The sequence below is a fragment of the Ammospiza caudacuta genome, chromosome 5, assembly GCF_027887145.1.
Source record: "Ammospiza caudacuta isolate bAmmCau1 chromosome 5, bAmmCau1.pri, whole genome shotgun sequence".
NCBI lineage: Eukaryota > Metazoa > Chordata > Aves > Passeriformes > Passerellidae > Ammospiza > Ammospiza caudacuta.
This window is the reverse complement of record NC_080597.1, coordinates 71,468,019-71,480,815: the sequence shown is the minus strand read 5'-3', so window position 1 is coordinate 71,480,815 and position 12,797 is coordinate 71,468,019. Positions and strand designations below refer to the sequence as shown.

The 12,797-nt window shown below is 47.0% G+C and overlaps 1 protein-coding gene across 1 annotated transcript; it reads right to left on the bottom strand.

The window, feature by feature from the left end:
* Window positions 1-2,184: 2,184 nt before the first annotated feature.
* On the bottom strand, window positions 2,185-12,570 carry PHYH (phytanoyl-CoA 2-hydroxylase). Its single transcript, XM_058804938.1, has 9 exons — window positions 12,390-12,570; window positions 10,128-10,183; window positions 8,983-9,093; window positions 8,727-8,892; window positions 7,913-7,994; window positions 6,808-6,989; window positions 5,922-6,071; window positions 4,791-4,922; window positions 2,185-3,203 (listed from the first exon to the last, which is right to left on the bottom strand). The coding sequence occupies exons 1-9, from the start codon at window positions 12,486-12,488 to the stop codon at window positions 3,150-3,152; spliced, it is 1,032 nt and encodes a 343-aa protein (XP_058660921.1). The 5' UTR covers window positions 12,489-12,570; the 3' UTR covers window positions 2,185-3,149.
* Between the last annotated feature and the right edge of the window lie 227 nt (window positions 12,571-12,797).

Genomic DNA, 12,797 nt, shown 5'->3' with positions numbered 1-12,797 from the left:
GTGGGAACAGTGATGAGTAGAGCTGGATCTGCAGAGCTCCTGGGCTGATTTCCAGGGATGTGAAGGGGCTGTCTGTGGAGCAAGGGTGCTTCTCCTACTGACAGGCAACAAGGAGCCTTATCAGCAGAAAGGCCAAAATTACTTGTGAGTTACAAGATAAGGTAGTGATTTAAGATTAGCACAAGGTCTGGAGCAGAAACCCTTTTATATTTTGCATGTCCAAATTCAATTACTTCTTTCTCCAGCTGCTCTTGGATCATGGTCTTAACATCCCTGTAGTAGCACTCTAAGCTGGTGAGGTGACAGCTGTGAGGACACTGGGCATCACTCACTGCCACTGATTATAAATGATTGCTGGAAAAGGATCTCCCACATCCCAGATCGGCTTAGAGCGTCAAATCTACTTTGAAAAAACTATAATGTAGTTAATTAAACTTGCTTTTCCTCCTCATTTCTCTTGCATGAAGCAAGACTTTGATCTACAGCACCAGAAGCCAAAGCTGGGATGCAAAATCCTTCCTTTGGCACCTACCCAGTGACTTCACATCAAAGCGCTCGGCGTGCAACCGCTGTCGGCAAGGTCAGGAGTCAGACTAAATCTGACATTTCTGAACTGTTAGTCTGGAAAATAGCACATAAATTCTGAGCAGAAGATCTTCTCTGTGTTTATTGTCTTTTACCAAGCTGCAGGAAGCCTTTGTTTTCAACACATGTGAAATGTCAAGGCAGGAAAAAAATGTGTCTGAAACACTGGGGCTTCATGCAACTGCAGATGGCCAAATAAGCAGCCAGATGTCTAATTTTTATATGGTCCTTTTTGAAAATTGGATGCTGCTATTAAAAAAAATGTCCAAGAAGGGCTAACATGGTTAAAATAACCTGCAGGAACATGAAGTTAGTTGGAAAGGTTTTAGGATCATCAATTTAGTACCTCCAACATGTGAACCTGAACACCTATAGCAAACCAAATTGTAAGAAAGATTCTACCAAGCCAGGGCTAAACTAAAACACACTATTACCAAAATAAATATTTTGCTTTTAATTTGATTCAATTCAAGCAACTTTTCTAATAGGGTAAGTGCTGCTTCACCAAAATACCTAGCAACCCAAGCATTTCATCAGGTTCTGCATTTCCCTGCCTCTTGAAGCTCTGCCTAACAGATTTAGAAGTTTATTTCTCAAAGTGTTATTGCTACAGAGGAGGGATCCAGCAACACCACACATCCATTCTGGGAGAATCCAGCTTCAGCCAGCTGTTCTGCCCAGCAGAGAGCACAGCCTGCCCCAGAGGGAGGTTACCCAACAGGGTGTGGGAAGGAATGAGGACACAAGTCTCTTATCAGGGGCTGAGTTTGGATGATCTCCAAGGTCATTGATGGGTTTGTTCTTCTGAAAGAGGCATTGTAAGCTGAAATCCGTAGGCAGAGGTGCATAAATTTTTAAAAACAAAGGTAAACTTCTTCCTTTCCTTTCCTAGCTATAGTAAGAAAAATCCAGTCTTGAAACTGGGAGTGTGACACCTGTAGCTCCTCTCTGTGGTCACAGCTCCCTCTGCAGTCAACCCAGCTCCACCAGTGACACCAGACAGGGAAGTCTCCATCAGTCCTGTGCTGTGAACCAGACAGAATGCACCAAGTTCTCCTGAAAATCCCATGGAAAGGACTCAGCAAAGCCACCAGAGGGATCTCCAACTCACTGGAATCACCCACCTGGGCCCTTGCTGTCCACAGGAGCTGATCAGTGCCAGGTTATAGAGGGCATGGGAACCAGGACACTCAAAATCACCCTCTGAGCCACACTGGGGGTCTGTCCTAAGTGACCCCTGATCAGAATTCTTGGTGTTGTGGTCAAACCAGAGGCTGCTGAGAGGTTATGGCTGGCTCCAGGTGGGAACCACAGCCCAGACACCTCACTCCAGCAGCAAAGGTGCAGGACCAATACTTAACTGTGCTCAAACCCCACCTTTAAAAAACAAACAACCAAACAATAAAACCTAGAAATGCTGCATGAAGACAAATCATAAAATGAGGCAGAAGGTGCCACAAGAGCCCATCTCTGCAGCCTTTGGTCCTGTTCTGGGTGGACTGGAGGGGAGTGGAAACAAGCTGAGCATTGATGCTTTGTTCAACAACACCCCCAGCACCAGTTTCTGAGCAGCAGCAATGACACAACACAGCCCTCGAGTGCAGTTTTGCTCTGGTTTATTCTTTATTTCAAAAAATAGATCCTGAAAGCAAAAGAATCTTTCAGAAAGGAAAAACACTGTCAAAGGAAAAACACTGTCAAAGGCAAGAGGATCATTTCAGTGTGCATCACTCCACCCTACCACCACTGCATCCTGGGGAACATCCAAACACTTCCTCAACCTGGCAGCAGCAAAAGGCTCCTTTTCCCAGACCTCCAGACTCAAAGGATTCCCCCACTTCACACAGCCTTGGATCAGTTGGGCAAGGCCAGTGGGAGGCTGCTCTGTTGGCCCAGCAGCTCCCAACACTGTCAGACTCATATTTCACCTGTGCCAGAGCTGCCTGGTCAGGTGTGATGCCATGCCAAGCCATGCTTGAGGAGCTCTGCCAGCAATCATATTCCTGTCCATAAATCCCAATTTTCTCTGTGAGTGGTTGCTGCTTTCTCTTTAACCACTTCCTTACACCACTGATTGTGCTGGTACCAACACCCACATCTTCATCAGCTACACTAGTAACTCCCCATGTCACTGAGGGCTTGTCTGAAACGGATTTTTTTTTTTTTTTTGTTTGGCACAGAAAAGGAAGCTGGAAACACTGGAAATTCTTTCATAAAATCCTATATTGGTATAGCATCATTCTAAAGCTGTGTCATGTTAAAAACTTTTAAGAAATAAGAATGAAAACACCAAGAAAATCAAAGTATTCTTTCAAGACTTTGATTCTTTGATTGTCTAAGACACCTGCAGCAAATCTGTTTTTCTAGGTTAGGTTTCCTTTGACATACATCAGCTGCCCAAGCTCAGTGCAATTACTCTGAATTAGCATAGATCGATTTTGCAGTGCAGCATTTGGCTAAGTTACCATTACAGAGGTCAGCAAAGAGAATTCTGCCTGCCCAGAATTCTGTGTTCTTCCCTCAGAGAAGCTCATGCTCAGGGCCATGGTTTCCATCCTGCTCTTCTACAGGTTGATTCTTTCCCCTTGCACAAGCCGTGCTCGGAAGTTCCAAATATCCTTCAAAACAAAAATGAGACAAAGAAAAAGCACCTTGAGGGCCAGGAAACAGTGATCAGGATTTCAGTTTACACAGATGGAAGTAGAGGATTACTTAGTTCTTATCATCTGCTGAAGGTGAAATAAAACCTGGGCACTCCTCTGGGAGAAAACTCCAACTCTGGCAAAAAAAAAATCCTTAAAGCTACACAAAAACACAGAGATTTCTCTGGGGCTTATAAGAACAACTTCATTTCCACTCAGGAGAAGGAGAGAGCCTCGCTACACATCCCTCTGGATTTCACCAAGCACCTAAATAACCCCAGGAACTGAAAGCCAAGCAAGCTGTGGCTTTACAGCCATGAAAGATCAGCTTGCAAAACACAGCTGGGCACCCCAAAACACCCAGGCACACTGGGGGAAACAGAACAACACAAACCAGCAAGGGTGAAATGTGGCAGCAGCTCTCTGGCCACAGAGAGCAGCAGGCACAACTTTCCCAGGCATCATCCTGGGAAAGGCTGGGAGAAGCTCAGAGAAAAGAATGATAAACAATTCTTATCTTCACTTGCTCCACCTGTTGTTGTGAAGATGTGGAATGTGTTATGGAGATTTGTTTACCAGAGGGTGGTTTCCTCATTGGCCAATGGTGATGGTATTTAGCTCAAAGGACCAATTGGGTACACCTGTATCTGTCTGTAAGGGCAATGGGTTTCTTAATAAGTACAGAATAATAAAGTGATTGATCAGCCTCCTGAGAATCATGGAGTCAATGCTAATTGATACCTGGCTGGGGGCCTGCAGTGACAGTGAAAAAGAAAGTCCCTCCTCCAGAAAGCCCCAGATATTGTAAAACAAGTACATTTTAAAATGAAATTGCTGCTTTTACATCTAGACTTTACTGCCTTGATACAGGCTTTGCACATGCTTGGGAACTGCTGTGGATTAAGATATTCAGAACACTTTCACCCCAGAAACAAGGTTTATTTTTCTTTCAGTGGCTGGATCCCTGAAGAATTCACATTTGCTTTCTATTTTACTCAATGGTCTCAGTTATTCAGCAAGAGTCCATTAGTTCCATTTCTTTTTTGAGGCAGATATATATCACTGCTATAGCCTCGAGTATAAACAACTGATGTGGGATTATATTTAAGCAAAAAAAATCCATTTGTTATTGTGATCAGATGTGGCTATTTGTTTTAAAAGGAAAATCCACCCACCATGGGGGGAAACTGTTAGAACTGTGGACATAAAAACTGGACAAGCACTGAATTTATTCCAGTTGATAGTTTTGAATTCAGGGCAAATGACCACATTTTTTTATTTACAAGCAGAGCTTCTCAAGGAATTTCTGGAGATCGTGGGATGTGAAGAGGCTGCCAGTGAACAAGGGTTGTGAAGAGGCTGCCAGTGAACATTATAAAGAAAAAGGCCCCAAAAAAGCCTGCCAGTCATCCTCTGAACATCAGGTCTTTCATCCTGCCAAGCACCTCTGCCTGGTACAGCCTGATCTGCCAAGCTGGGCACAGCAAAGGGCACCAATGTGCCACAGGAGAGACTGGGGAAAGGGAACTGACCTGGTTTGTACCAAAGGGCACTGAGTCTCACCTTGAGCTCCACGTTAGTTGCATCGTATTTCTTGCAAACCATTTCCTGCAGCTCCTTCTCCAGGTGCTCCTGAGTTGTGTTCTTGACATCGATGTAGTGACACTCTGAGCTGGCAAAGTGGCAGCTGATGCTCTGTGTGAGGAAAGTGGGTGTCACTCACTGTCACACTGACTACAAACAACTCAAAAAGTCGGGAAAAACTCAGGCATTCCAGATTGTGGACACATCACTCCTTCCATACAGATCATGCCAGCAAAACCCTTCCTCCTTTCCAAGAGCTCTGGAGAGTGTCCCCTTGGAGGAATACTCTTGCTGCTGACTTCCTTCTCTTGCTCTTCTTCTTTCCCTTCTCCCCCTCACTCCCTCAGCATGAGCTGTACTGCTTGATCTCACAATATCAGCAGCTGGAGTGGAAACAGGGAGAGTCAGGGCTGGGCCAGACCTGTGTGTGCTCTAGGGGCTCCTGGTTCCTGCACCCAGAGGGTCACAACCCACTTCTTTTGAATCCACCAACAAACTGCCACAGGGGCTGAAAGAACAGGCCACACAACAGGCAAACCAAAACAAAACCAGTGCCTGGATCAATCCCTCCTGAGACAGGACCAGGCCTCCAAAGGAGGGCACTTTTCCCTGTTTCAGTTAAAGAATCATGCATGTCAACAAATCTTTCATAGAAAAATTGGTTGTGCAATCATATAAATAAATATTATTTATTGCATGATGGAGATTCCTGTTATCCAGAGATGGGATACCAGGAAGACAGGGAAAAAAGATTAGATAAAGTCCTGATATCTGGGACAGCTGAAAGGGAGCTTTCAGAAAAGCAAGTACAGCCAGACAGGCTTTAATTTAAATGTAGATTCAACATCTAATTTCTACTCCTGTTCTGTTTTTCTCAAGCAGCTGCACAGCATGCTATTCTTACAGAAGACAGATGTTTAAAAATAAAATAATAAATAAACAAGAGAGTGCTGAAGCATGTTAGGAAGACAACTCTTTAATTCATCCACATATTCATGAACTGAGAAAGGATTCAAAGGGGGTGGGGGATAAAAACAGAGGGATAGTTGGATAATTTTGTTTTAAAAAAATCAAGAATATAAAAAACTATATCAAGAGATGTTTTCCTACCTTTCGAAAACCTGATGTCCTGTTTATCCCAGAGCCATGAATGAGCAGGGGGTGGAAGAACACTGTGTCTCCCTTCTCCATGACAAGGTGAACCTTGGGAATCTTCTCATCCTCATCAAGCAGCCCATGGAAAAGTTTGTTGGTTTTACCCTAGGAAAGAAGATGCTGAACTGAAATCACTCAGTTAGAATTAGAGGAAGTGCTGATTCTCAGAGCACAGCAGGGACAGCTTTGGATCTGCTTTCCCCTGGAGAGAATATTCCACATGCCAAGCTAAAAATCTGACTATTGCTTGCTAGTCCTTCTACCTCAAGCCTGACATACAAAAAAATGATACTTTCTGTATTTTCTGCAGCTGGATTTGGACAATGAAATTCTCAGCTGGAGAGAACAGAGAAGAGCACTGGGAAAGCCCACAAGGGTGGCCTGATGCCACTGCTGGAGTCCAGCCTTCTGCTCAATCACCACTGACAGGCCAGGCCAGGAAACACACACTCTTAAGAGGAAGATACCAACTGATATTTTATTCCATCCAGCTGTTTACTGTCAGACTTCTCCTCTTTGGGACAGTACACATGCTACCAGGCAGCAACAAGCTGACAGGAGGAGACAGAGCCTTCACACTTGGCAAGGGCAGTGGAAAATGCTGGCATGTGTTTATATTCTCATGCCACAACATGCTGGACATTTTTCCAGGTGAAGGTGGGAACAGAGACAAATCCACCCTTGTCACAAGGAGTGAGGTCACATAAGAAACACTCTCCCAAATCAATGTCAGTATGTAAGAAAAATGTAAGAAAAAAAAAAAATCACTGAAAATCTCAGCTTTGACCTGCACATGTTTCCCCTACAGAGAGTCCTTCCCAAGCCCTCCATGAGTCCCTACCTCCCACTGTGGGTAGCCATGAGGCTTCAGGGCTGTCCTGTGTGTCCCTGGCTGCACGATGAGGCAGCCATTGTCCTGGTGAGCCCTCTCCATGGCGGTCCAGGCGCACACGATGCGGGACGCGGGCCGGAACGGGAAATAGTGCAGGTCCTGGTGCATGGGGTGCAGGAAGGTCTGCTGGGCTGCAACACAGACAGAAACCTGCAGCCCATCACTGTGACACAGCTTCTCCTTCTGTTCAACCACTGTGGCACATCCTAAGGATGCTGGAGACACCTGGTGTACTCAGTGCTGCTCCAGCCCAGCCACGGAAGCCAAGCCGAGCTTCCATCCCAGCCCAAAATGGACCATGGAGGTGGCTCTTGGTCACACAGTGAAAGCTGCTTAGCCTGTGACCCCTCAGAAGGCTCCTTTTGCTGGCCTTTACCACCAGCACACATTTTTTAATCACTCATTTTGGCTGCTCTCCAGTTTTGAGAACTTTAACCAGCACAGAGTTGCACAAACCTCCTGAGCACAAAGCCCTTCCAACAGCTGTGCTCTCTGCAGGCACTGGATGTGCTGCTGTGATGCAAGCAGAACCAACCCTGTCTGTGCTGCACCCTGCTCATGTTTATTTAGCTTTTTCTTAAAAAGAGGGGGAAAAAATCCTCAATTTATGGACTGCAGCCTCCACAGAGAGTCTCTGCCCTAGAGGCTCTCTTCCATGAAGTCTAAACATAAATAAATATTCTTGAAGTTTTGCTTATTATTTTTTGCCCCTGTGGAAATGGAAATATCATCCACACCAGAAAAGCCTTTTAAATACAATTTATATACTTATTTGGCCATTGATTTTGCTCCTTAAATAGATACAGTTAGGATATTTCTGCTTGCCTCATTTGCCACTATTTAGACTTTGTGCAGCCTCAAAAACTCTCCTGTGTTTTCTTATCTTGTCTCATTAAACCAAGGTAAAAAGAAAACAAACTATCACCAAAATGGCTTTGTAAATCTTCAATGTTATTTGGATTTAATTTTTTTACAGCTTTTCTAAAACACTAAGTTCAATTCTGGCATGCACACAATAATTCATTCATTTTCCACTAATGCAAGTTTTCCTTACCAGAATCTGGAAGTTTATTGATCAGCATGGTGTGCATTGCCATGATGTTCGGCCCTGTGAAGCACTCAACATATTTGAGGACCTACAAAGACAAAAACATTAGGGAAAAAAATCAGAACCATGAAAAACAAGAAGAAATGTTGCTGAGGAAGCACTGGGAGCTGGATGTTTGGCTGAGGACAAGGGTACAGGAGGAGGAGGTCAGGGAGGATGGAAGGATGCAGGACAGGAGGCAGGATCTGGCTTGGCACACAAATGGGAATGGTGGCAGGAGGCCAGGAGGGAAGATGGTGCTGCAGGCTGCTGAGAAGGGTGGAAAAGATGGGGAGAGTACTCCCACAGAGCTGTATCTGCCACATGAATATTGGCTGAAAGGCTGGACCTGCCCTGGGACAGATGTTTGCCCAGATAAAACACACTCAGAACATGTGGCTGATCTGCCCCTCTAGCCTGGCATGGTTTGGCCAAGTCACATTCCTGACTGGCTCCACACCAGGGGCAGGGCAGCACCAGGGGCAGAGCAGCACCAGGGGCAGAGCAGCACCAGGGGCAGGGCAGCACCAGGGGCAGGGCAGCACCAGGGGCAGGGCAGCCCCAGGGGCAGGGCAGCACCAGGGGCAGGGCAGCACCAGGGGCAGAGCAGCACTGCTTTACGTCTTCTGCCTCAACCTCCATCCATCCCCTGCTCATGCAGAACACTCTCTTAAAGGCTGACTTATCCTCCTTCCTCACTTGTGTGTTTATGGGAGTGACCTGCCGGGTCAGACACCTCCATACAGGCCCTTCCACCAGCAGCACCCTTTGTTTGTTTTACCTCAGGCAGAGTGCAGTATCTGAACAGCTCTTCATCTTCCTGGAAGTCCTGCACTTTATTAACCACGCTTTCAGACAGACCAAACTCAGATTTCCGGGATTCATCCTTCATAATCATAACTCCTGGTGGCTTCACCTCTCTTCTGCAGATCCTGGTGAACTCCTTCCTGCAAACCAGAGGGCACATCCATGTTGGAAGAGCCCAATGACCTCCAGCTCCCCAGAGCTGCCCCCAGCCCGTCAGGCAGTGTCTGTACCTGAAGCGCTCGATGTCCTGGTCAGACACGAGGTTCCTGATGAGCAGGTACCCATTGTCCTCATAGAACTGCCTCTGCTCCCTGCTCAGCACAGCGTTGTCCAGGGTGTAGCTGGGACACAAGGGACACGTTAACCACGCCTGGGGACACTTTAACCACGCCTAGGGACACGTTAACCACACCTAGGGACATGTTAAACCACGCCTAGGACACGTTAACCACACCTAGGGACATGTTAAACCACGCCTAGGGACACGTTAACCACACCTAGGGACATGTTAAACCACGCCTAGGACACGTTAACCACACCTAGGGACATGTTAAACCACGCCTAGGGACACGTTAACCACACCTAGGGACATGTTAAACCACGCCTAGGACACGTTAACCACACCTAGGGACACGTTAACCACACCTAGTGACCAACATGTGTGCTTGGGGGAATGTAAGAGCTGAACTGAGGGATGTGGGACTCCAGGGGCTCTCCAAAATGCAGTTTATTACATCCAAGAGTTACAGCAGTCCAGGGTCATGGGTGGCAGAGCCTGTGCCTACAGCTGTCAGCTCCAGACCCTTTGGATTTGGTTACAATGCATTCTATACTTTTCTTTGCTGAGCATCTTAATACAGTAGAACCAATCTATACCTTAACTTTTATCTATAGCCTATCATAACTACTGTAATTACCATATTCATGTTACTGCTCTCCAATCACTAAAAGTTAGTACATTACACTTTAAGCTAGAAGTTGTTTTTCAGTTTTCTTGCAGTGGAAAATTCTGAGACCTTTTTTCTACTTGCACCATTTGCTGACTTGTTTGCCTGTGCTATCTTTCTGCTTGGTAAAAACATCTTTTTTGGGGTGGGTTTATCCTTCGCTCAAAGTCATAAAAACCCCTTCTAACTAACACACCCTTTGCCTCATTGGTTATCCAGTAAGGCTGGCTCAGCAATTCTTTTCTTCTATATCAAAACTTGCTTCCATCTTATTCCTTAATCAGCCTCTACATTTAAAAATCTTTCTGCTAAGCACACACATCTGTGAGACTTTCTTGTCAAACTTTCATCCTTCCCAACAGGGGAAGAAAGAGCTAAGCTCTGAAGGTTGTTTTGCTTTCATCTCTACCAAGGAAGATGGAGCTTACCAAAACCTCCCTGAATGAGGAGCAACACTGACTTGGGCTGAAGTAGGATTGCTTATCTGGGGTGGGAATTAAGGAATATACAATCAAGCAAAATAGATTGGAACATTATCTACAGATATGGGTCCTCAATCCTACAGTGCTGTTCATCCTAAAGGCAGGTGCTGTGCTGGATACTCAATCCACATTCTTCTTCGTTTTGCTTCCATAATAATAAATTATAATAAGAAATATTCTATAAATGAAAAGAATCTGAAACAATAAAGGAAGAGGAGTAAACCTGAGGTTTCATGTTCTCACAGAGTGTTGCAAACCCTCACCTTCTCTCCAGTTACTGCAGAGATCAGGTCCCTTCCAAATGACAGGGACAGCAGGGAGAGAGGAGAGCTTTAGGCTTGTCGTCCCCTTCAAGTCATTTCAACAGGTTTTTAAAAAGCTTTTTTATCTCTTATGCAGAGACACATTCTTATCAACAGGGCAATTAAACCCACTTGCTAAAGAAGCCACACAAGAGCTTTATGCATGGTATTGAAGTGTCATCCATAACAAAAATGAGCATCTTCATGCTGATCTTTTGTTCTTTACATGCATGTTTGCTTCAGGATTTCATGAAAACCACTGACTTTCCTCTACTGCTCATAAAACCATGGATGCTTTGGGAATGAGAAATAAAGTTTCACCACAGCTGTTGTGTCCCCACACCAGGAAGCTTCAAGAGTCACACAGAGTGGGAGAAGAACAACACATGCAAAAATGCGTGGCACAAATGATGAGCCAGAGGGAGGAAAAGGTGCTGGGAACTGGGTGGAAGACAGAGAGAAGAACATGGGGAGACCAGCTGGCACAGGAGGTTCCAGAGCAAGGAATCCCCCAACTGAGGGCACCAGTGCTCCACACACGCCACAATTCAGGCCCAATTTCAGTGAATATGGGACTCCTGATCATTCAGGCTCCTAAATGTCCACAGACAGCTGATGGAGACACAGGCACAGGCTGAACCCCAGCATGGGACCCTCCTCAGCACCTCCACCTCCCCCTTGGGGGGACAGCAGACAAGCCCACCCAGTGCTGGACTCCATTTCAGCCCCTTCCTCCCAGGCTTTGTAGTGCCTTTTCCTCTCACTGGTTTTTCTCTGGACACTTTGCAACATTCAGAGGACAAGTCTGGGCTGCCTGGACAACCAAAACCACGAGGCACAGATATTAAAACAAAACCAGTGAACTGATGTACCACTTGATGTATCAAATAAATCATTCTTGTCAGTCTGTAATTTACTTTACCCACACACCTTTCTTGCTCCAGCCCAGCTTAGACCAGGTTTTGGTCCAAAGCTATTTGCATCATGACCCAGATTTAAACACAAACAGGTTGTGCAGCACCTCTCCTTACTTCCTGTATGTTACAACCAGGGTGTTTTTCCTATAATTTATTCTCAATTTTGTGTTCCTACTTGTGTTATGGCAGTCTGAGTCAACAACTATCCATCTGCCTTCATATTTTTAATTGTATTGTTTTTAATCAATTTGAGGACTTCTACATCTTGTTTGATCACAACCTATTCTATGTATTGTAATTCAGAGGTAACTTGTTAGCATTCTGCTCTGTGAAAAAGGTTTTTTAAAGCAACATTTATGACAGCAGCTTTAAAAATATTCTTAGCAAGCAGTCTCCATGTAACTTTTGGAACCACAGGACATATCAACGCAAAAACTTATTTGTACCCAGGTTTCCTCTGCCTTATGTTGGCAGCCTCCAACATTTCCACCTCGGTTGCCACTCACAAACCAAACCTTGATGATTTTCCTGCTGCTGCTCTGCCAGTCCAGTCTGTACCTTTCAGAGGAATCTGTGACTTCCCGTGCAACTTCTAAGTCATGCGGAATTCCTTAAATCTCTAGGAGGAGAACTGGCTGCAGGGAAGCCTCTGGCTCGGTGCTGGGGGGCACGGCCAAGATCCGCACCCCGGCTCCCCACAGCCTGCGGGGCTGAAGCTCAGGGAGAGGCTTTGGGGTGGGGGTGGGTCAGGTACTGACCCCGATATTCCGCTCGGGGCTGCCAGGGAGCCCTGTTCTCCAGCACCAGGACACAGGGCAGGATCGCCCCGTGTGTCCCCTGCCAGCCCGGTGTCCCTGTCGGACATACCACGGGCACACAAGGGCGGGGAGCGAGGGGCAAAGCGAGCCAGGCTGGGGGAAGCGGGGCCCCGACCCACAGGGGCCAAAGCGCTGCTGCCGCCCCTTCCCGACCCCACAGCAGAAGGATACAGGAGCCGGGGCCGCCGCCAGCCGCGGGGACAGGTGCCGCAGGATGGTGTCCAGCCGCGCCGCCGAGCGCTCCCCCAGCCGCTCCCCGAGCCGCTCCATGACGCCCGGGCACCCTCAGCGCTGTCCCGGTCGGGGCGGAGCCGGGGCCGCCGCATGCTCAGAGCCCCGGGACGGCGGTGGGAAGGGCCTGAGGGAAGCCAGGGCGGAGCCGGGAGCCCTCAGAGCCCGGATCCCGCCGGGCTCCGCCGTGCCGCGAGTGTGCAGGGCGGGAGGGGGCCGTGAGGGACCCCGCGCCCTCAGAGCGCCGGAGCCGCGGGCCGGCAGCGCCCCCGGGGAAAGGGCCTGAGGGAAGCCAAGGAGAGCTTGGAATTTTCCGTGCAGATTTCATTGTATTCGTCCTCCCGCTTC

Bases quoted from the DNA above. Each gene is read 5' to 3' on its own strand.
- PHYH (XM_058804938.1), bottom strand. From the start codon at position 12,488: ATGGAGCGGCTCGGGGAGCGGCTGGGGGAGCGCTCGGCGGCGCGGCTG. The intron at 7,995-8,726 runs GTAAAACAAACA...TTGTCTTTGTAG, and splicing joins GATACTGCACTCTGCCTGAG to GTCCTCAAATATGTTGAGTG. The intron at 6,072-6,807 runs GTAGGGACTCAT...CTTCTTTCCTAG, and splicing joins ATGGCTACCCACAGTGGGAG to GGTAAAACCAACAAACTTTT.